We start from the raw sequence: 23,219 nt of genomic DNA, 5'->3' as shown, positions 1-23,219 counted from the left end.
TCATATGAAGTGTGACTAGACAGTGGTGATCTGAAGAAAGTGTAACCATGCTATATGCTTATGAGATTCTAAAAACTTTTTAAAAGTTGCTTATAAAAAGAGTATCATAGGCTGGGCATGGTGGCTCACACCTGTAATTCCAACACTTTGGGAGGCCGAGATGGGCAGGTCACTTGAGGTCAGGAGTTCGAGACCAGCCTGGTCAATATGGTGAAACCCCGTTTCTACTAAGAATATAAGAAATTGGCTGAGCGTGGTGGCATGCGCCTGTAGTCCCAGCTACTCGGGAGGCTGAGGAACAAGAATTGCTTGAACCCAGGGGGGCAGAGGTTACAGTGAGCCAAGATTGTGCCACCACACTCCAGTCTGGGCGACAGCGTGAGACTCTGTCTCAAAAAATAAATAAATCTAACACTTCTGGGCTACAGGTTAATAATGATGTGTTCATTGGTGTGAAAAAATGGTATCAACCTTCTGGTTTTTAGACTTTAGACTGAATTTATGAAGTATTTAGGGTTCCACATAAGGCCCAAATAAAACAAACTCAGATACTTTTACAGCATTACTATAAAGAATAATGTAAAGATTTGGCATGCAAGATAAAAGTAATTTAGCAGTTAAATGATTAAAACAGATCATTTCATCCTTCCACTTAAATCTGAAAACCTTGACATATAGAAGTATTCACAGCTATTTAAAGCTCCTCACAAGACAGGGGCAAAGGCTCTTTAGATATTGCTCTATTTTACTTTGGTGTCTTACCAAGGGTGGGGCGGGGGGAACATTAGAGTGGCAGTGTACAGACAAAAAAGCAAATTAAAATAAAAACTGTCTTAGAAATAAACTGCTATGAAAACAGACTAAAAAGATAAACTTTTGACTCAACACATGGAAAATGTACTGATATCTGACATATGAGTTGACTAACTGAATACTTTTAGGAAAATCAAGTTCACATTATTTTCAAATTTACTTTGTTAGAACACACAACAGTGATGACAATTATGTAATACGTCCTCCCCGTAACTCTTAGATGAAAGGCAGGAAGTGGGAAATAATATATTGCTTGTTGCTGTTTTACTTAGTGGGTAAAAGCAAAACAACCCAATCATAAAATGCACACAGCTGTATCTAAAAGAAAAATGCAAACACAACTTAACCATACTTTATTTGACTGCATCTTATTTAGACAGCTTGCACATTTCAAATCCCATTAAATCTCTCTCCAAAAGGATATGGGACAATAGAAGAAAATTATGCAGCAATATCCAGTCAAACAGCAGTCCAATATTTTGAGATACACGTGATATTTTATAGATACTCAACTCATATCTGACGTCAATATAATTTATGGTTATGTTTTTACAAACCTGAAAGCCCTGTAACATTACAGCACTCATTTTAGTGATGTCATGGTGCACTGAAAAGTAACTCTGATGCACTACCAATTTGATTTTATCTATACTCCTGAAAAGTGATGAACTTCATGATTTTTAGACACCATAATAAATATACACATCCAGTCTTAGACATGTCAGCCAGTACCATAACACAGGGCAAGGTAAAGTTAAAACATGAAAAACAAACTGCTTTACATAGATTTGTCGAGCAAGTGGGAAGGGTAATTTGGGAAAGAGGCAGAAAATATTAAAATTGACTTTTTATTTTTTCTTATTTTGCTGGTTTCAACTTCAAAAACTACTGTATGGTTTCTGATCTGTGGACTTTGCTAAAGTAGTTTCATCCCAATGTACAGGAAATTATAATCAGCCCACACATCAAAAATGATAGTATACCCGTTAGCTTCTTCAATACTAACATATATAGCTTCATGGTAGCATGTATAAAAATGTTCAGCAGTACCAACTGCCAAACCAGTGTCAGTGGATAGTACAGTCAGTCCTAAAGAGGCAGCACCCCATTAAAAGAAAGTTGCACCTATTTTGCTCAGTTTTAGCCAAGTGAACCCATGCTATCGATTTCAAATAGAATTATTTTAAGCTTATTTAAGAAAAATAACAGCCTATTATCAAAAAGTAAATTACTGTTTGAGGCTACTTCAACCTGAATGGAGTCTTTCAGTGTTGGTGTTGGGTTTTCATGCTAGAGGTTAAAAATTTTAATCTACTTAAGTAAAAAAATTTTTGCATACCCAATTAAAGACATAAGGCATACACTGACATTTAACATACACCAAACAATATGGCAACCATCTGACTTTTTAGTCACACAGTTAACGTCATGTTTACAAACACCCAATCAGTTCAGTCAATTCGGCAATTTCGAAGGAAAAGGTCAGTATGATGGTTTCATTGACAATCTGGCAAAAACACTAAAATGGTTGAACCAATGACCTACCATCTATCTACTTTACAACCATCCCCATTATGATTCAAGCAAATATATGTTCGTCAACCATTATGCATCAACCAGCAAGTCAAATATAAAGGAGTGAAATAAAATTTGATGACATAAATATGTTTTAGTTCAATTTCCTTCATATTAAATAAAAGCATCACTATAGTTGGTATTCTTCTAAATGCTAGTGCCTAAATGAAGTTTGACCAAAAACATACTGAAAAGCTGAGTACTGTGTGGTTACCATATTTTTATTATAACCAGTATCCTGCCCATTAAACTTTCATGAGCAATATAAAATGGAAAACATTGTCTTTAAAAATAAAGAACTATAAATAATCCCACCAGCAGAAAGTTTTTATTTTCAAATATAAATTGTGTATCTTTATTTTTAAAGTATTTGTTACTATGTTCACCTTCAAAACACTATACTGAGCAAAGAGCAGCTTTCCTTTAAAAAAAAAAAAAAAAAAAAAAAAAAAGCAACAAACTTTCCTGAAAAGGGGCCTTTACCAACTGTTAATGGAGGTAGGGTTTTTAAAAATACAGTAATTAGAGCCACAAAATATATTCCAAACCAAATACTAGAGCAGAAGTAGAGTATATTCAAATGAAAACAACAACAACAAGAGATTCCTACAGTTTTCACAGAGAATGAATCTTTTTTCTTATGGGTACCTAGGTTTTCCAGTTAAATAAATTATCTATCACAGGTTTACTGACTCAATTGAAAGCAATTAACTTTAAAATCTGTTACATTGCACTGATTGGCCAAAACACAATGTAACTAATAAACATGGTGGCGGTTAAGAAAACCCACAGAACTCATTCCAAAAAAGATTTTCATTTCCCCCTTTTGTTTTTCTGGCAGAAGAAAAGCAAAGCTCCCCTAAGAATTTGCTCATACAAGTGAAAATAAAATAAAGCAGCTTAAAATGGATACATTTGAAATTTATTTCCAAGACCAAGAACCTAAAGGGAAGCATTTTAAGAAATGAAAGCAATGTGAATCCAAATCAAGTGGGAAAAACAAATTCAGCTACTTTGTAAAAGCTGTTCTTCACAGCGTAGCAGTAATTTTGATTAAATAAAATCATTATCAATTTACACTAATTTTCTATTCTTTTCCAAAACTTCCCTTACTCTCAAAAGAAAAAGTGCATCTAAAACCCAGCAATTCCCGGCTCCATCAACTTTTCTTATCTCTTTTGAGCCATTTCTCAATTTTCCAAGTAGATTCAACTTGTTACTGTAAGGAAAAAGGGACTTCTAAAGTAAACCATTCTGTTATTCACCTGAAAAAAAGTATCCAAATTATAAAAATCTGAAATAATTTATTATCAAATTTAGAATTTAAATAAAAACAAAAGTTTGCTTGCAAAGGCCTTAAAGAAAAGGAAAAGATAGCATGCATTCAAAAACTAGAGATGAAGACAAATATACCTATCTACACAGGCACTGGCAGACAAAATTTAATTGTTACCTTTACTCATTGTAAGACATACCCCACCCTACATGTTTTTCATTCACTAATCACTGAGGTACCAATATTCAAGAATGGAAAATTTAATATTGAAAAAATTAAACCTAAAACTGAAGCATCTTCTCCCTCACCCCCTTCAGAAAACTAGGGCAGGTTTTGTGTGAAATGTTAGTATACTTAGAGACTTTTACAATCCACATTGGCTTTTTTAAGGAACAAAAATTATGTTCCACTTACTGGTTCTGTGAAAAAATGATCACTGTGTAAATAACATTGTCAGCAGACTTTGCAAATGAACACATAAATCTTGGCTATCAACTGGCACATCTTGTTGGTACCAAAAGAACTCCTGAAGTTTAAAACAATCTTTTAATTCAGAACAAATGCGCCATGCCAAAGTGCAACAAATATTGTGCGACACTCAATGAGACACTGACAGATAAGAGCTGCATGGAAATTACTAAATCCACCTGCAAAGCAATTCTGTACAAATTGCATTGCATGCAAAGGTCGATTCTGTGTGGTTGAAAGTTGTTTCTCGATGTCGGTTTCTCAACGCAGCCACAGTTTAAGTCGCAGTGCATCAACTCCATTTAAATAGTATCTGAACAGCCTCTTATCTCGAACAAAACCAAGATTTTCATAAAGTTTCAAAGCAGACTTATTTGTTATTTCGGTTTCCAAAACAACCTTCAAAGAAATGAGAAAAAAACTAAGTTATAATTACATAATTTGAAAAATCACTTACCAAGTAAACAATTTTTCAAAAATCATGAAATTTTAAAAATTGATAGTGAAAACAATAAATAATATACAGAAAGAACTCAAAAATAGTCATCAAAATTGTAATATTATATTTGGGTCAAGGGCTTGGAGGACCACTGGAGATGTATCTTCTGTTCTACTGATTTTTGTGATGTTTGAAATTTTTAGCAATGAGAGTATGTTTTATACTAAAACAAAGATTAATTATTTCCCTGTAGGGAAAGGTAAAATGACTAAGGATGAAAATAAAATCAACAATCAAAAGTACTGGTTTATTTCCTTAAACTAATAAGCTATATTATTATAAGCAGCTATTCATATTGACTTCCAACTTCCATATTTTCATTAATATGTCATTTATTCTGGTAATAACTACAATATTTGTCTGGAGTCTAGACCAGAGTCTGCAAACTATAGACTTTGGGCCAAATGCGCCTGCTGTCTGTTTTGTAAATAAAAGTTTTAGTCAAACAGCCACATTTATTTGTTTACATGATGTCTGTGGCAGTTTTCTCAATACAAGGACAGAGCTGAGCAGTTGCCACAAAGACCTATGGTCCACAAAGCCTAAAATAATTACTAATGGGCCTTTTACCAACAGTGTTTGCTGAATCCGGACAAGAGGTATTCAAAATGTTAGAGTGTCTCATAATCACCTGAAGGGCCTGTTAAAATAGATTGCTGAGCCCCACACCCAGAGTTTATGAGTAGGTTTGCAGTAGGACACAAGAATCTGCATTTTCAACATTTTAAAATTGCCAGATGATGATGTTGCTGCTGGTCAAGGGACATTTTGAGAACCACTGTTCTAGACAGTACCTCAACTTATATCCAAAATTGAACTCATAATCTGCTCTTCCTCCACAATTCTATATCTCAGTAAACAGGATCACCATCCCACCACATCAGTGCCTCAAACCTGAAACCCAAGAGTCATTTTTGAACCTCATTCCTCTCCAACCACCTATATGCATCCAAGCACTGATTATTGTCAATTCTCCCTCTTAAATCTCTAAGTAGTCCTCTTTTTTCTATGCTCGATATACCACAGAGCAAGCCGCCATCAACTCCTAACTCAAGAGGTCTCCCATTCTCTATAAATAGAGTTAGGGTGATGCTCTTGTTAATTCTCTACTTAAAACCGTTTATTGGTTCCCTTTTGTCCTCAAGAGAAAGTCCACAATCTAAAAACAATATCAAGAGACATAAAAAGTCCATCAATATACTGGCCTCAGCTTTGCTTTAGGTCTCTCTCTTCTTGCTTTCCATGCTCGGCACTGAATTTTCAGTTTCTGGAACCCACCATGATCTCTCCCACCTTAGACCATTCAAATAAACTGTTCTCTCTCTGGAAGCATGCTCTTCCTATCCTCCTCTCTTTTGGCCCTACCTTGTCACTTCCAGATTGGGGACAGTGCCCCTTGCCTTTTATATCACCCAGCAGCATTCTGCACTGTTCCTATGACACATTCTTATTCAACATTTGATGAGTGGTATGTCATCTCTCCTAGCTGGTAAACCCAACAACAGCAGGGACCAATGCTAAATCTAAACCTTTAAAGGATCTAAAATGAAGTAATTAGTTTAGGATGAAGAAAATAAATACGCTCCTAAGAAAACCTAAAATAAAAGTTGTACAGGAAATAAACTGGTTTAAGATAAGTAAACGTCAATTTCTCTCTGCACTTAAAAAAACACAATTTGGCCAGGTGCAGTGGCTCATGTCTATAATCCCAGCACTTTGGGAGGCCAAGGCGGATCACTTGAGCCCAGGAGTTTGAGACCAGCCTAGGCAACATGGTGAAAACCCATCTCTACAAAAACTTTAAAAGTTAGCCAGGTTTGGTGGTGTGTGCTTATAGTCTCAGCTACTTAGCGGGGCAGAGGTGGGAGGATCACTTGAGCCCAAGGGGTTGAGGCTGCAGTGAGCTGTGAGTGCACCAATGCACTCTAGCCTGGGCGACAAAGCGAGACTGTCTCAAAAAACAAATTAAAATACTCACACATACACACACACACAATTAAATTTCTAGTAAGGTATGTCATACTAGAGTCTGTAACACCTCAGTCTGGTCAATACAAGTTTTTAGTTTTTAACAATTCTCTTGGGTAATTCCTGCAATTCTGTTATTAGGTCCAGCACCTAATTATAGCTAAAACGTTAAATCAAAGCAATTTAATATGAGAAACACTAAAGTCACAACAACTCAAAACTTGGAATTGATTTCAAATAAAAAGTGACAATTTTAAAATATGACAGCTAATATTTATTGGAGCTGTACTATGTGCAATGTAAAGCATTCTACATGCATTATGTAGCTTTATTTTCACAATAACCTTATGAAATTGATGTGGTTATCCATTTTACAGATGAATAAAACTCAAGGCCACCAATAGAGCAAGGACAGAACAGAGTCCAATTATGAACTAAAGTTTAATAGTAACTACCCTACTGTACCTCTCCCCTGATTATTTCCCAAAGCAAAGCACAGTGACCAGGAAATCTAACCTACTTAAGACAAGATGAAAGGGATTCTAAGTCCACCATCATTAATATTCAGCAATCTAAAATATTCCAAACACATCTGAGGCTACCACCACTACACAAATACACACTTGAGATGTGGTTAAGAACTGAGTTCAAGTTTGCTGGCATCCTAATAGATTAATAAAATGAGGCTCACTTACATAGAGAAAAAATTACACCAAGGTCTCACTCAGTTAAAATGTAAAGATTCTCCTGGCACACTCATATTTTCTAAACAAAGTGATTCTTTCTTTAGAAAATTATTTGACACAACAGAAAAATGCCAGGATAAAGTAACTAATTTTTAATTCTCAAATTCTTATAAACATATTAAAAGAATATCTGGATTTATATTAGAAATTCACCATAAAACGAGGTTATTTTGGTCCTAAAGAAACTTGACAGAGTTGAATTCTACTTAACAGCGAAAAAAAATTACAGTGAAATTCCACTGATCCTCTTTGCGACAGTAACAGACCATTATCAGGATAAGCCAAACCATTACAAAACATTACTGTTTAAGATAGTATTTTTTAATACTGTAGGCTGGAAGCTCCTGGAGGGCAGGCTTGTTCATTGCTAGAACTTTAGCACTACCACACTGTCTGGCACCTAGAAGCCCTTCCACTGCTATTTGCTCAATGAACAACAAACAGTACTGCTCTTCACAACATCTCTTTAAGATCAGAATTAACATCATGTTGCACAGACAAAGAGAAAGACCAGAAAAAGTTAAACAGCCTGCCTACAATCATACAACTGCCAAGTGACAGAAGATAAATACGGAAACCAGGCTTCTCATACTCAGTTATTAGGCCAAACTACTCACCCAAAATCCTTGCAGTTTAGCTAACCCCACTGTATTCTGTTCTTTACCTTGCAGCCTCTATCACACAGCAAAATATTTCCAGTGAAACTAAAGATGTTTTTTATATATATACATATATATATAATTAGTAAATACTTAATAAACATAATAAATATAGTCTAATTAAAAAGCTAAAATGTAATCTTTTGTATCATGGGGGAAAAAGAATGACTGTACCTTTTCTAAGTTGGACTTTTCTAACTTAGAAAAGTATAAGTTATTTCAAAAAATAACTTAGATCTCCTTGTGGCTCCTAATAATCTAATGTAGTCATTAGTGCTAATGTGATCTATTTTATTCTTTTAATTGTACAAAATACAGTCAGCTACCAGATTATCTGTCTAAAAATTACCAAAATGTCTTTTGCATTACCTTTATATTGCTAGAAATAAATAGCATTAGGTAGGTCAAGCAAATCAGGTTGTATGGAAAGTCATGGGTTTGAATAGCAGATTGTAAACAGTCGGCAACAAGTTACATAGCATGCTATTTACAGAAGAAACTGTCTAGTAAAAATAAAAAATGTATGCAACAAAAAAAGAAAGGAAAGAAAACACCAAATTGGATGTGTGATACTGTTTGGCTGTGTCTCCACCCAAATCTCATCCTGAATTCCCATGTGCTGTGGGAAGGACCCGGTGGGATGTAGCTAAATCATGGGGGCAAGTCGTTCCCGTGCTGTTCTCATGAGTGAATTAAGTCGCACGAGATCTGATAGTTTTAAAAAGAGGAATTCCCCTGTACAAGCTCTTTTCTCTTTGCCTGCCACCATCCATGTAAGATGTGACTTGTTCCTCCCTTGCCTTGTGCCAGGATTGTGAGGCTTCAATCCAATGTGGTATTCTTTCTTTTGTAAACTGCCCAGTCTGAGGTATGTCTTTATCAGCAAGGTGAAAACAGACTAATACAACGTGCTAGAAGGGTAGGTAGTGAACTTTCTTCTTCTGTTTCTCAAGTTTTCTGTAATGTTCATTATGGTTTTTCAATGGAAAAAATGTCTTTAATGTAAATAAGCAAAAATTAAATGACATGATTTTCAACTGAAAATATTTTAAGATACTATAAATTTAAATTCCATTAAGAAATCCTAATTCCACTGTATTCTGATCAGTTATCTCCGGCTATTCATATCACAGTAATCGACCTAAAACTCTTTTTTTTTTTTTTTCTTTTTGGTGAGACGGCGTCTTGCTCTGTCCCCCAGGCTGGAGCGCAGTGGCACGATCTCGGCTCACTGCAACCTCTGCCTCCTGGGTTCAAGCAATTCTCCTGCCTCAGCCTCCCCAGTAGCTGGGATTACAGGCACGCACCACCACACCTGGCTAATTTTTGTATCTTTTTAGTAGAAACAGAGTTTTACCATATTGGCCAGGCTGGTTTCGAACTCCTGACCTCGTGATCCACCCACCTTGGCTTCCCAAAGGTTTGGGATTACAGGCATGAGCCATTGCGCCCAGCCTAAAACTCTTAAAACAAAAACAAAAACAAAAACAAAAAACAACTTGAAGTTTTCAGAGATTAAGATTTTAAGGATATCAATGGCTTAAACATCGAGGCACTATTCATCATACTGATACTGATCAATCACCTGCCCAAATTCTAATTTACTTCGGGAAAAAAAGTACATAAATGTAAATGGCCAGCAAGTAGGTTGATTTTAGGTACACAGATCCTACTTTAAAATCTGCATCATAGAAAACTCATTCATTCTATATGTATTTATCTTATTCTTTCTTCTATTGTGAAACATGAACCTAAGATACTTGTCCTAGCTGCTACACATCTGGCAGCCAGAGCATGTGGGGGTGTAAACAAATTTAAGCCAGATCAGCACACTGGTAATGTATTTCTTACTCATGAAGTAACAAATCCACTTGTTTCCTCTTTTGATACTATAATTTTTTGTGTCAGCTCCAAATACATAGAAAATGAAAAAAAAAATTTAGCTATACTGCTTTAACATATACCTAATTCTGATATGAAAAGTTGGGAAAATCACAGTAAGACAAAATGAAAACATCAGCTAGACCAGGAACAGTGCAGCATTATTTGGAGAAAAACATTATCTACCTTTCAATTCTGTGGATTACTAATAACTCTGGCTGAATACTCTGAGCTTAAAATGACTAGTAACAACAAACAACAATATAAACATGACTCAAGGTCACAAATTCTGTAGACAGAATAGAAAGTGAAAATTGTTTGATGTGCACAGTAAGGTTTCACAGAGATTTCCAAATGTATCTTTTTTTTTTTTTTTTTTTGCCACAGAGCACAGTAAGGTTTCATGGAGATTTCCAAATGTATCTCTTTATGAGACAAAGTCTCTTTCTCCCAGGTTGGAGAGCAGCGGTGCAATCTTGGCTCACTGCAACCTCCGCCTCTAGGGTTTAAGTGATTCTCCTGCCTCAGCCTCCTGAGTAGCTGGGACTACAGGCGTGTGCCACCACGCCCAGCGAATTTTTGTATTTTTAGTAGAGATGGGGTTTCACCATGTTGGCCAGGCTGATTTCAAACTCCTGACCTCAACTGATCCGCCAGCCTTGGGCCTCCCAAAGTGCTGGGATTACAGGCATGAGCCACAGTGCCTGGTTAAATGTACCTCTATTAAAAGGTTCACAGATTTTAAAATCTTTATCTTTGTAAGAATTTTTAAAATAGCAGAATAACCTAAGTAGTAGAAAATCTAATTTAAAACCCTTCTCAAATGTCTTTCACAGATTTTCAGATAATTTGTCAAAATTTCTAAACCCTTTAAAAGGAAGGTTGGTCTAAATTAATGAAAGTGAAAGCACGTAATTGCATTTTCATTAATCACCATATTTTTGGAGATTTATCATTTCGAAGGCATTTTAACAACTTGGTTAACCCTGAAGATGCCTTTTAAAAAAAAATGCTACTATGAACAAAAATAAGACAATTGGTGTTTTTAGAAAGCTTACAGAAAGCAGAGAGAAAGACAAGTTAACAGCAATACAAGTCAAAATTTAAAAGTGCTTAAACAAGAGAGAGAGGGGTACAAATATCATGCTGGAAGCACAGAACTAATCATTCAAAAAATATTTATGAAGCAGTTACTCTATCACAAATGTCACACTAAGCACCAAGAATATCTCAACAAACAAGAGAAGGCATCTCTGTCCTACACTGTGCTAAGGCACTGAACAAGTGAAATTAAGTGCAATAAATATTACAAAAAGAGTAACAAAAATAACAGAAAAGTGCAATGGATTCTGTCCAGAAAGATCAAGAAAAACTTAAAGGAGTTGTTGGTATTTGAATTGGGTCTTAAAGACTAAAGTATTTTAACATGGAAAGGAAAACCAGATAGCTACCAGAGCTTATAGAGTAAACAAGAGTTCATATGGCAAATTATTCGATCTGAATAACGTTGGACGCAGATAAGCAAAATTTTTATACCAAGAAAAAGTTATCTAATCAAGAGACAGAGGTATTCACAAACTGCAAAAACCATCCATTTAAAATTATACAAAAGGAAAAAGTTCACAAAGCTATCCCTGATGTCAGCCTAAACATTAAGTAATATTCATTGTTTCAAAAGAAAAAATGAATGAATCAGCATTCGCTTTTTAGGCTGGAAATGCATAAAATGTATCATTAATTTAAAATTTAACCTTGAGACCAAAACAATACAAATGTTCATATCATTCCTGAGAACTTCCAATGAAAAGCCAACACTAGGCCGGGCGCGGTGGCTCAAGCCTGTAATCCCAGCACTTTGGGAGGCCGAGACAGGCGGATCACGAGGTCAGGAGATCGAGACCATCCTGGCTAAAACGGTGAAACCCCGTCTCTACTCAAAAATACAAAAAACTAGCCGGGCGAGGTGGTGGGCGCCTATAGTCCCAGCTACTCGGGAGGCTGAGGCAGGAGAATGGCATAAACCCGGGAGGCGGAGCTTGCAGTGAGCTGAGATCTGGCCACTGCCCTCCAGCCTGGGCGACAGAGCGAGACTCCGTCTCAAAAAAAAAAAAAAAAAAAAAAAAAAAGCTGTGAACAATGTGAGATCCTTTGACACCTGTGAATTATTTCTTTGGAGTAAAATTAGATATTTTTAAATCCCAGGATGACTTCACTGTGCCACCTATTATGTCTGGAGGCCTTCTCATATAACCATCACTTAGAGTGGATCCGTCAGAATAGAACAAGAAGCCTGAGAATGCTCAGCAGCAAATCTCTGTATTCTAATACAGAAATGTATTCATGAGATGTTGTTAAAAGAAAAAAGCAATTATTATTGCTAATAATTACTGAATAAGAATTACTTCATTTGTATTTTTAAAAACTAGATATTTGCATATAGGTGCGTTTAAAAAATGAGAGAACGCATTTCAAACAGTTAACAGTAGCAAGAGGCCAGGAGCAGCGGCTCATGCCTATAATCATACTTTGAGAGGCTGAGGTGGAAGGATCACTTGAGGCCAGGAGCTGGAGTGGTCTCCAGCTGGACAACATAGCAAGACTCCCATCTCTACAAAACAAAAGCAAAAACGACAACAAAAAAACAGTAGCTATCAATGGAAAGATGGATAAAGACTTGAAAAGCATGAGAATGGCAGAAGGAACTTTGTTAACAAAAACACATGCACATATATCATATATGCTGTGTATAAATTTTGTACAAAAAAAATCCACTTCTTTTAAGTCACTAAAACAAATTATTAAGGTCAATATTTTGAAAAAAGTTACCCAATTTCACATATTTTGAGAATTCTCTAAGGCACATCTGACCTCTAATAATAAAAATTGCTACTTCTATTACTCATAAAAGTACTAGTACAACTTTGCTCCTCCTCAGTCACCACTGCTATATTAAAGACATCTATACTTCTCTAGTTTATACTTGTTCCCTTCCACACTGTACAACAGTAAATGTTAACATTCCTAATCATCACCAGTATTTATCAAGCACCTACTATATGTAGAAACACAGTGCAGTAGGATAAAAAGAAATTATATCTGCCATCAGACCTTACAAACAAGCTGAAGAGAGAAAATGCTCTTACGTTAATGCGCAGCTAGCGCTACTCTTAAAAAGTGGTTGTCTTCCCCCAGCAACATTGTCATTATTTAATTCCGAAAAGATTATTTTCAAGTGTGAAATGTCCTCCATATAGACTGATAGTTTTCCCACTGTTAGAAACTAAGGCCAATATGTAAGCAAATTATAACAGAGTCTATAATAAGAGCTACCTTAAAAAACTGATGATAAAGCCTCTGAATACCAAAATTGTGTACTGAAAATGTCTAAGATTCCATCCACTCATTTTGAAGAAATTTTAGCTCCATTTTAAAATTTGTTCTAGGTCAAAAATTCATGTGTTTTTAAATGGAATATAATTTTCCCCACAAGCTGCATTTGTGTAGTAAAACTGCAATGAAATCTGCAATAAATTACAAAATATTTATAAAAAATACCCAGTAAGAATAATGCCCAGAAAACAAGTATTAAACATTTTTAAAGACTTACCTCATCACAGTCTCCCTCAACCATGGCATATATAGCTTTCTTAACCAAGTTAGTACCTAGAATATAGATCTGAGTATTAATGAAGGAAAAATGTATTTCTTAAAGATAACCTAAATTATAATATTCATAAGCACAGAAATGTCAAATGCTAGTTTTTATCTTGAATCCAGATACACAGATTATCTCAAATTAAGTGGGAAAAATTTTAGCTATAAGCTAAGAGAAGCCAATAGAACCTATACATAACAGTACGTTTCCTCTTGAAAGACCTATCTCCCAATATACTCCTTTTTCTCAGACATAATTATTTGCCGCAAGCAGGAGTTTGTTCTATTGTGTTTGAAAGTAGGAGGAAAGGGAAAGAGAAAAAAGCAAGATATGGTATGGCCAGAACAACCCAGGCACTCCCCGTGAGTTGGCCAGAACTTACTGCATAACCCGAGCTGATCTCACCAAAGATCTTCCAAACTCCCCTGGACACAAGGCACAAGACAACCTCATCAGAACTGCTGTTACCCATGGTAGGTTCCTATAAACTTTATAGTGAGCACGATGAAGTCTAGCACTCCCAGTGATGTCAGTGGTGTGTCTGTAAATGTCTAGCAAAATGTATCCTAGTTTAGGGTCAAATATAAATTTGCCAAATCTGATTTTAAGAGAAGACAGACACATTTTATTTAAAAACTCTTAGGCTGGGCGCGGTGGTACACGCCTATAACCCCAGCACTTCGAGAAGCCAAGGCAGGCAGATCACTTGAGGCCAAGAGTTCAAGACCAGCCTGGCCACCATGGTGAAACCCCGTCTCTATCAAAAATACAAAAAACTAGCCAGGCATGGTGGCTCACGCCTATAATCCCAGCACTTTGGAGGCCGAGGTCATGGCAAAACCCCGTCTCTATTACAAATACAAAACACTGGCTGGGTGCGGTGGCTCAGCCTATAATCCCAGCACTTTGAGAAGCCCAGGTGGGCGGATCACCGGAGGTCAGAAGTTCAAGACCAGCCTGGCCAACATGATGAAATCCCGTCTCTACTAAAAAATAACAAATTAGCCAGGCATGGTGGTGGGTGCCCGTAATCCCAGCTACTCGGGAGGCGGAGGCAGGAAAATCACTTGAATATAGGAGGCGGAGGTTGCAATGAGCCAAGATAGTGCCACTGCACTCCAACCTGGGCGACAGAGTGAGACTCTATCTCAAAAAAACAAAAAATACAAAAAATTAGCCCAGGTGTGGTGGGGTATGCCTGTAGTCCCAGGTGCTTGGGAGGCTGAGGCACAAGAATTGCTTGAATCTGGGGGGCAGAGGTTGCAGTGAGCCGGGATCACGCCATTGCACTCCAGTCTGGGCAACAGAGCAAGACTCTGTCTCAAAAAATAATAAAATTGAATTAAAAACTCTTAATTTTCAAAGCATGCATACAAGTATGCGTACATTTTATGGCCCAAACAAAGTATGTCTGAAGGCCAGGATGCAACCCTGAAGCCACCGGTTTCTGCCCTCCAAACTAGCCAAACAATTGGCTATAATTTATCATGAGTCCTTATCAGTGTTTTTTAATGCATCAAAGGCTCAAACTTACCCCATAAAACAAGCCCAATTCATTAAAAATCTTAGTGGAAAGCTGTAACACTGTAATAAAGTTGGCTAAACCTAACATATTAAGTAAACCTATTTATAGTTACTTCTCATGATATCTAGGACTGTGTGAGAGTCTTAGGTTGGACAATAACAATAGTTTTTAAAAAACGTAAGTGACAAAACTGCTAATGATTAAATACTGGTACAGGTATTAAACTTTTTTTATGAATACTCGCTAAAGCACATCACAAAATTTGACATGCTTAGACAAATGCTTGTCTACCCAATCCTCCATTGTGAACATAGAGCTACTAGGTCCTAGAGACTAGAAGAGTGGTTTTTTGAAACGGAATCTTGCTCTGTCACCCAGGCTAGAGTGCAGTGGCACACTCACTGCAACCTCCGCCTCCTGGGTTCAAGCGATTCTCCTGCCTCAGCCTTTTGAGTAGCTGGGGTTACAGGTGCCCACCACCGCGCCCGGCTAATTTTTGTATTTTTAGTAGAGACAGGGTTTTGCCACCTTGCCCAGGCTGGTCTTGAACTCCTGACCTAGTGATCCAACTGCCTTGGCCTCCCAAAGTGCTGGGATTACAGGCGTTAGCCACCGCACCCGGAGGCCTATTGAGTTTTATGGCGTTATTTAAATGACAAAAGTTATCTAACCCGGTGATAGAAGAGTGGTGCCTAATCAGGCTTACATCACAGTCACCCATGGAAGCTTCAGCCCAACCTCTGACAAGACAAACAAGAGTCTCAGGGTGAGGGGTCTAAATATGTGTTTTTAAACCACCCCATGATTCTAAGGATCATTATAAATCATGAGTGTAAGATTAACTAAACATGTCAGGAAAAGTACACCCAACAAAAAATTAAGTTTGAGAATTATAAGAAACAATCAATTCTCATCTCCTGATCTTTTCTGAACTGCAATATACGGTTCATGACTAACACCAGTAATGGTAACAATTTTTCCATAATTTTGGCTTGATTGAGGTCCACTTAACCCAAATACAGACAAGTGCTTGAAGGCTGGGATGAAGGACCATCATAATGTAATTACAAATTGCAGTATTTCTTGTGTTACTTAGTATAATGCAAAGCATTTTGAATGTGATTAAAAAAAAATCTGGAGGTAAAAACTGATGATCGGCTACTTGTTAAAAAGAAAAACTGTCAAAACATTAATAAAGAAAAAATTCATTTTAATAACTTTTTAAAAATACCATTTTGAAATATAAAATTATAAACCGCCTTTTCTTCCTTTAGTTTTTTCATTTCTACATACTTACATTTAAGTCTTTCATTTCAAAACACAAAAATGAAAATAGCTTAGCTTAGGCATTCTATGAAATAATATTTTTCTTACCAATGCCATTTCTCCTGTATTTGGAATCCACGGCTAACATGGCTATATAACCTCTGCGGAACATCTTTTTGTGCATATCCAACTTGCAAACGATGGCACCTACACACTCCTCCCCTACCATGGCCTTAAAAATAAACAAACAGTTATGAAGAATACATTGCCATCAGGTACTGCACAATGATCCAGAGAAAACAACAACCAACCATTGGTAGGCATTTTTGACGGGGGGGTGGGGGGGGGGAGATAACGGGAACTCTTACAAGAGAGCAGTCACAGAAGTTTCAGAAATCTAAATCCCCTAACTCCTTTAAATGTTCTAGTGTTAAAATTTCTCAATATTCTTTAAAACATGAATTATTTATGCTTACTATTAAAGCCTAGGGAAAAAAGACCAGATTTCCACAAGGTAAACATTCAAGTACTTTATAAGATTACGTATGAGGTGCTTATAATCACAATTATTTGCAACAAAGACCTAAGTTTCTGGAAGAGGAAATATGCAAAAACAAATTATTAGGACATAAAATATTGTAAAACTTGCCCATCAGCAGAATATAATTTTAAATAGTTAAATTTAGTAATAATGGCCAAGCACAGTGGCTCACACCTGTAAATCCAGCACTTTGGGGGACCGGGGCGGGCAGATTGCTTGAGCTCAGGGGTTTGAGATCAGCCTGGGCAACATGGCAAAACCCTGTCTCCACCAAAAATACAAAAATTAGCTGGGTGTGGTGGCATGTACCTGTAGTTCCTGCTACTTGGAAAGCTGAGATAGGAGGATGGCTTGAGCTGGGGAGGCAGAGGCTACAGTGAGCTGAGATCGTGCCAATGTACTCCAGCCTAGGTGACAGAGTGAGACCCCATCTCAATAAAATAAAAAAAGAAAAAAATTTAATGAAGTTTTAGTGAAAGCTACATATAATACATATTTACACCTGAATGGTAGATTGTGATCAGAAAAAAAAAATTTTAATTTTCAGAAAAAGCACGGTTTATAAGGTATTGATTAGATCATACCTAAGAGGTTTTTGTTAATATATCTAAATATAGCATAGTCTCATTTTTAGGATACTCCTGACAGTGTGGATAACTGTCATAAAGCTCTCAGAATACTTATAGTTCAAAATCAAAGCTTTATGTTAAAAGCTTTAATTTTACAGAAATTTCTATTTTAATAAAAATGTACAGCTTTCCAGAGTATTAAAAGCTACATGTTAAATTCTAATCATCCCCCATTTTCATTAAGATTTCTAGTGTTACCATTAAAAATGTTTTTCAAAAATTCCAATGCTGATAAAAAGTTCTAGTAACATGGCATTTCTGGTAATTATAAATAGGGCAATATCTCCAACTGTTTAAATAATGTGTCAGTAAGAAGTTTGTTTTCCATAAATTAGTTTTCCAGAAGAAGCTATTTCAACAAAAGCAGAAATGAGTTAAAAAATTAATAATGTCCAATTTATACTTAATACATATTTTAAATTTGTGACTTTTTTAGTCTGTCATTCTGTAAATTGATTAATAAGCCTTTAACTGTGGAGAAATCTTTTAGGCAAGAAAATTCTAATCCATTTCATGCAAACCTAAACTAGGTCAGAAAAATTCTTTTGAGGGAATATGAAATTCAACAACCCACGCTAATTCATTTCTGGTTTATCACACATTCCAAAACTATTTTGGGTCAATAAACCTCTGAAATGGCTATTTCTATTTTTTTCCCTCACAATATATCAATCTTTTAAAAAAATTTTTTAAACAAAGACCTTAAGTATGCATAAAAATTGCCTTGAACAACTCTGAAAGCTTTTTCTGATCTGAAAATAACTCACTTCAAATATATGTGTGTATATACAAATACATATAAATACATACACATACATAAAATTATTACAGACCAAATGGTATATTTAAAAGGCTCAGAAAAAATTTTGGCCTGACCTCATAAGTCAGGCTCATGCGAAATGAAAACCTGTATTAGATCGATGATATAAACCTCAGAACAGCTACACCTTATAAACTATCCAAAAATGAGGAAAAATTAATACAACTGGACAGTACTTTCAATCTGAACAGGAATTTCAAACAAATCTTTGTCCTTTGAGCATGGAATAAGCAAACAAAATATTGTATTAGTTCATTCTTAAGACCTGATTTCTTCCTAATTTAGAATCTGTAGGAGCAAAAATCAAGCTGTATATATCATCTAAAAAGTCTAATATATCATACACCATAGAGATGATATTAGTAGTGAAGAAGACCAATGCTGCATTTTTTTACTGATAAACCACTCACGAATATATGGTACATTTACAGGAATCATTAAATTGCTTGTCAATTTTTCCTAATAAAAGCTCTGCACATACATTTGGAATTCATGCTATTAAATGTATTTTTTCAAGGATGGGAACTGAAAAATCCCTGGCAAAATTAAGACTTAACACAACAAGGCCAAAGGGTTGTCAGTCTATAAAACTATGAAAAATATGAAGTGAGAGATTCCCAAATTCTAGAACACTACAAATAGAAAACCGGAGGAAGCCAAAAAGTTAAATTTAGAATAAACGGAAGTACTATGTTACATTGCTGAGCAAAGTTTAAGAACTTCAAAAAGGTACCAACAACTGAAAATGTTACTATGAAAAGAGGTAAAGATAAAATGGTTAAGTACAGAGTAACTGAAAGTGTCTCACATTTGTATTTTTTTTTTTAACATCTTTCACAATTAGGAAGAATCATAATAAGCTACCATTTTTGTTAATCAAGTATTGGCAATTTTGTAAGGTTCAACCCCATATAGTCCATTGACCCATTACAGGTTATCCATAGAAAAAAGCAACATTTTGGAGGTTTCTAATCTCTTGAGATTGCTGTTTGTAAGGGCAACTGTCACTTGGTGGAGATAACTTGCTGACACAATAATCTTCACTGAATGGATCAAGAGTATGTCATTTTTCAGGTTCTTATGTTACCATAATGAAAGGCCAGGAGAACTGGGTTCTAGCTTTACCCTTCTGTCAGTAAATATCTGGAGACTGAAACATTTTGAGTCACTTTGGTTCTTTTTTTCAATCAAAAACCAAAACAGAACAAAACCTAAGTTGGGCTGGATTATCTCTAGGATGCCTTTCAGTTCTAAAAGGTTATGATTTAAAATAAACATACACATTTACGCATTTGCATTTTTTTAAAAATAGTTCCTATGGGAAACTTAAATGTAAAAGTATGCCAAGATAAAGGTTTCAGTTTTAAATGGCCTGGTTGTTTTTTAACTACTGTTTTATTATTGTTTAATACCTCCTGATTCATACTGGCACTAGTAAATCTTATAGGTCAACCACTTGTGCATATTGCAATTTCTAGATATTCAGAATTTAATATTAAACAAACGAGCTACTAACGGCTAACACACACATTAGCTGGTGAATTGGAAGGGTTCTACATAAAATCAAAACTAAAGTTTACTAATATTGTTGACCAGAGTCTAAAATGGCAGACAAGTTGAGAAAGGCTTAGGTAAACATCAGGACTCAAAAGTTGACTGAATATTATATACACAACAATTTCCTGGAATTGACAGAAAAACATCTATTTCAATTTGAAATGTGACTCAATCATCTGCTTCTGTGGGTTAACTTACAACTAAATCTACAATTTTTAGCAATTACAGTGGCATTTGATATGACATTTATAATACTGCTATAAATCATTTTCTCATATTCACTGACATAGACATGTCTTAGAACTATTCTGATACAATGCTTAGAATACTGAAAGAGCAGTTTTCAAGAATATAAAATAGTACCCACAGTTTAAACAAATGTACTGAAGTTTAAGCAAAGTTAAGACAGAAAATAGAACTACCATTATCTACAATACCCAGGTTACATTTTCAAATTACCACCAAGCTAGATAATCAAAAAGACAGGGAAGTATTGTCAAAATATCTTGCAGGGAATTACTAAGTGAAACTAAGCCAATGCTAAAACACTAAGTAACGGTGGCTTTTCCCTTCACATATTATAAAATATTCCTTAAATGGATGTCATCTAGAAACAATATGCTTGTGAGTACATGATACAAAGCATACACCTGCAGTCAACAGTTAAGCTAAAGGGTTCATAGAGACTGAAATGGGCCAATATTATTGTGAAGAAATTACTGGTACTGCCAATACTACGTAAATTTTTAAAAACTGTCCAAAGTCTTTCACTTATGTGTAATATTATTGTCAATTATAATTTACACAAGCCAGTGTTACTAGTGTTTGGCCACATCTTCAACCAGTTTCTAAATTAAAAAAAAATAAAATCAGATCGGTAACAATTTCACACTTAAGTTTTCTACATTCCACAAAAGGGTATTTTGTTCAAGTTTCAGGAGTCTTTCAGTCACCAATAGTGTTAGTAGCGCTTTCTGCAATGGAGTACCAGAAAGCAGGCTGGCTACAACTGTTAATTGTCCTGTTGAAGTAAAGGGAAACATCTCCATAATTACTGAAAATGCTTGTAAGATTTAATTCTCCAATATGGCCACACCAAGTTTGCTGACATTCATGTTCACCAAAACATGTTTATGCATACACTCTTCCCTGATTATAGTTGTAACTGAGAGACTAAAAGGCCTCTATCCAAACAGAACCATGTTCAAATTAAATTACTGTGAAGTGTTTGAGGATGCGGGCAGGCAATTAAAGACGGTTAAACACGATTATAATCTAATGTAAACAAGACACAAGACCCCCACCCCAGTGAAACACGCCACCATACAGGCTTGCTGCAGTTACACTAGTATCACGTTAACGCGAATCATGAAGTCTTACCTTCAAAACAGTTTCATTAAATAACTAGGAATGTGTACACGCACTTGACATCATATAACGTACTATGATAAGCAGCAGGAGATATCCACTGCCACACTCTGGGCCCTCGCTCCCTGCCCCGCACAGTCTGGATCACTGCTGGGTTCACCCTCTTTTTATTCTATCCACTTACCAAGAAGCACAGCTGTGGCCAGTTGTGGATAAAATATCTATAGGTATAAATGGAGTAGGGTTCGGACAGATCTTTGGTGATCAGTCTCATGATATCGGGCATTTGTAGCTCGGATTCATATCGGACATATCGTATCGTCCGATCCTCTCCAGGCTCAACCTCCCTGCCCGAAGGGCTTCTTAAGCTGCAGTCGGCGGTCAGGGACGAAGACAGCAGCCGCACCTGCTCGTCTTCCTCCTCTTCCTCCTGCTCGGTGCCCTCGGCCAGTCCATTGCGGGCCGCCGCGGGATCGCTGGCCGCCGCTGCCTCCGCCGGGCTGGGGACCGCAGTTCTTGCATTATTAGAGAGGGAGTGAGGGGGCCTCTCGCCCGAGTGTACCCCGGCTCCTTTTGTTGCAGTCGCTCTGGGGCCTCCGTCAGGGGTGGCCGTGGTCGCGGCCACCTCGGCTACGCTCAGGACCTTGCTCTTGAGGGAGGCGGCCGCCCGGAGGTGCCGCAGTTCGGGGCTAATCAATCCGTTGAGCTGCTGCTGCTCCTGCGGCGGCTGAGGGCAGCGGAGGCACGGATGCCCCTTGGTCGCCACCGTCGCCGACTCCCCGCCCGCCGGGCTCCTGCCGCCGCCGCCGCCTTCGTGCTCCTCGTCGTCCTCCTCGTCCTCGCTGCAGCAGGCGAGGGCGGCCCCCGCCGGGAAGGGACAGTGGGGCTCGGCCGCCGCCGGGGCCGGAGGTGCTGGTGGTGGGAGGAGGCTGCTAGGCCCAGGCGGTACCTCCGCCATCCTAGAAGCGACACAGACCGAGAGGGGAGGCCATGAAACCCGGCCGAAGAGCGCGGAAAAGAGGGGGCGGCGGGTGGGGGGCGGCCGAGGTGGGGGGAACAAAGACAGAAACCGTCCCTCACGGAGCTGCCCCCCCAATTCCGCGCCACCCCCCCCCCCCGCTCTTCAGCGCCGCCCAGCTGCTCAACCGGCCACCGTCCCCGTCCGCCCGGGCCCACCCGCCAGCCCTGTCACTCGCGGCCCCTCCCCGTCCCCTCCTCGCGGCTCACCCCGCACGGGTCCCCGCCGCCGCTGCCGCCACTCCTCTTCCTCAGCCACTGCGGCCGCCTCCTTCGCAGCCGCGGCCGCCTCCACAGCCTCCAAGGCTCTCACTCAGCCGCCGTCGCCGTAAAGCGCCTCGGCTGTTACCCCGGGTAAAGTTTCCTGGGCCTGGCTTTACGACACTTCCCTGCCTGCCGGCTGCCCCGGCCAAGAGAGAGGGGCGTGGAGGGAGGTGACCTGTGGAGGGGCGGGGACGAAGGTGTCTCCTGCGGGCTGCGGGGAAGGCCGCGTGGTAGTGGGTGGGGCTCTGGGGCCGGGAAGTTGCAGAGGGCTTTGGAGTCACAGCCTCCCAAACCCTTCTCCTCGGTTCTGGGGCGCCTCAACCCGTGGTGCTTGCCACGCGGGGCCGGGGAGGGATGGACCGGGCAGGCGCTCCCTGCTTCAAGTCTACCGTGCACTGGGAGCTGTAGCGAATCTCGCCAATTCGGGGCCTCTGGAACCAGCCGTTTACAAGTCACCTAAAAATGCCTTTTTAAAGCTGCACAGCGTTTAATGTTTGCCCTGACCAGGGGCAAGGAGGATGGGGGAGGAGCGATTAAAAATGGAGCAAATCAGGGAAGCCGACCGAAAAGGAAAGGAAGCTTTGAGCTGTGAAAATATGGGGATGGCTGTCGAAACGTGGTCGTTTGCAGTTTGAATTAAGTTCAGCTGGCCCTTGCCACTTAGCGGCAAGGGAATCAGCCCTCTTCTCTCT

General features: G+C 38.1%; 1 protein-coding gene across 2 annotated transcripts; it reads right to left on the bottom strand.

Annotated features, from left to right (window-relative positions):
- Window positions 1–1,151: 1,151 nt before the first annotated feature.
- Window positions 1,152–22,593, bottom strand: NAA30 (N-alpha-acetyltransferase 30, NatC catalytic subunit). 2 transcript variants are annotated; one of them, XM_005561347.4, is made up of 5 exons: window positions 22,474–22,593; window positions 21,431–22,205; window positions 16,440–16,563; window positions 13,493–13,548; window positions 1,152–4,531 (listed from the first exon to the last, which is right to left on the bottom strand). In XM_005561347.4, the coding sequence occupies exons 2-5, from the start codon at window positions 22,202–22,204 to the stop codon at window positions 4,394–4,396; spliced, it is 1,092 nt and encodes a 363-aa protein (XP_005561404.1). In that variant the 5' UTR covers window position 22,205; window positions 22,474–22,593; the 3' UTR covers window positions 1,152–4,393. The 2 variants fall into 2 exon arrangements, with proteins under 2 accessions (XP_005561404.1, XP_045252416.1); XM_045396481.2 differs by lacking the exons at window positions 13,493–13,548; window positions 16,440–16,563.
- Between the last annotated feature and the right edge of the window lie 626 nt (window positions 22,594–23,219).

Source organism: Macaca fascicularis, chromosome 7, assembly GCF_037993035.2.
Source record: "Macaca fascicularis isolate 582-1 chromosome 7, T2T-MFA8v1.1".
NCBI classification, from domain to species: domain Eukaryota; kingdom Metazoa; phylum Chordata; class Mammalia; order Primates; family Cercopithecidae; genus Macaca; species Macaca fascicularis.
The sequence above is the reverse complement of the archived record's forward strand: the minus strand, read 5'-3'. Positions and strand labels throughout refer to the sequence as shown.

Excerpts from the sequence above, each read along its gene's own strand:
- NAA30 (XM_005561347.4), bottom strand. The coding sequence starts at position 22,204 with ATGGCGGAGGTACCGCCTGGGCCTAGCAGCCTCCTCCCACCACCAGCA. Across the intron at positions 16,564-21,430 it reads GGCCACAGCTGTGCTTCTTG|GCCATGGTAGGGGAGGAGTG; the intron begins GTAAGTGGATAG and ends TTTATTTTTAAG. Across the intron at positions 4,532-13,492 it reads TTGAGGGAGACTGTGATGAG|GTTGTTTTGGAAACCGAAAT; the intron begins GTAAGTCTTTAA and ends ATTTCTTTGAAG.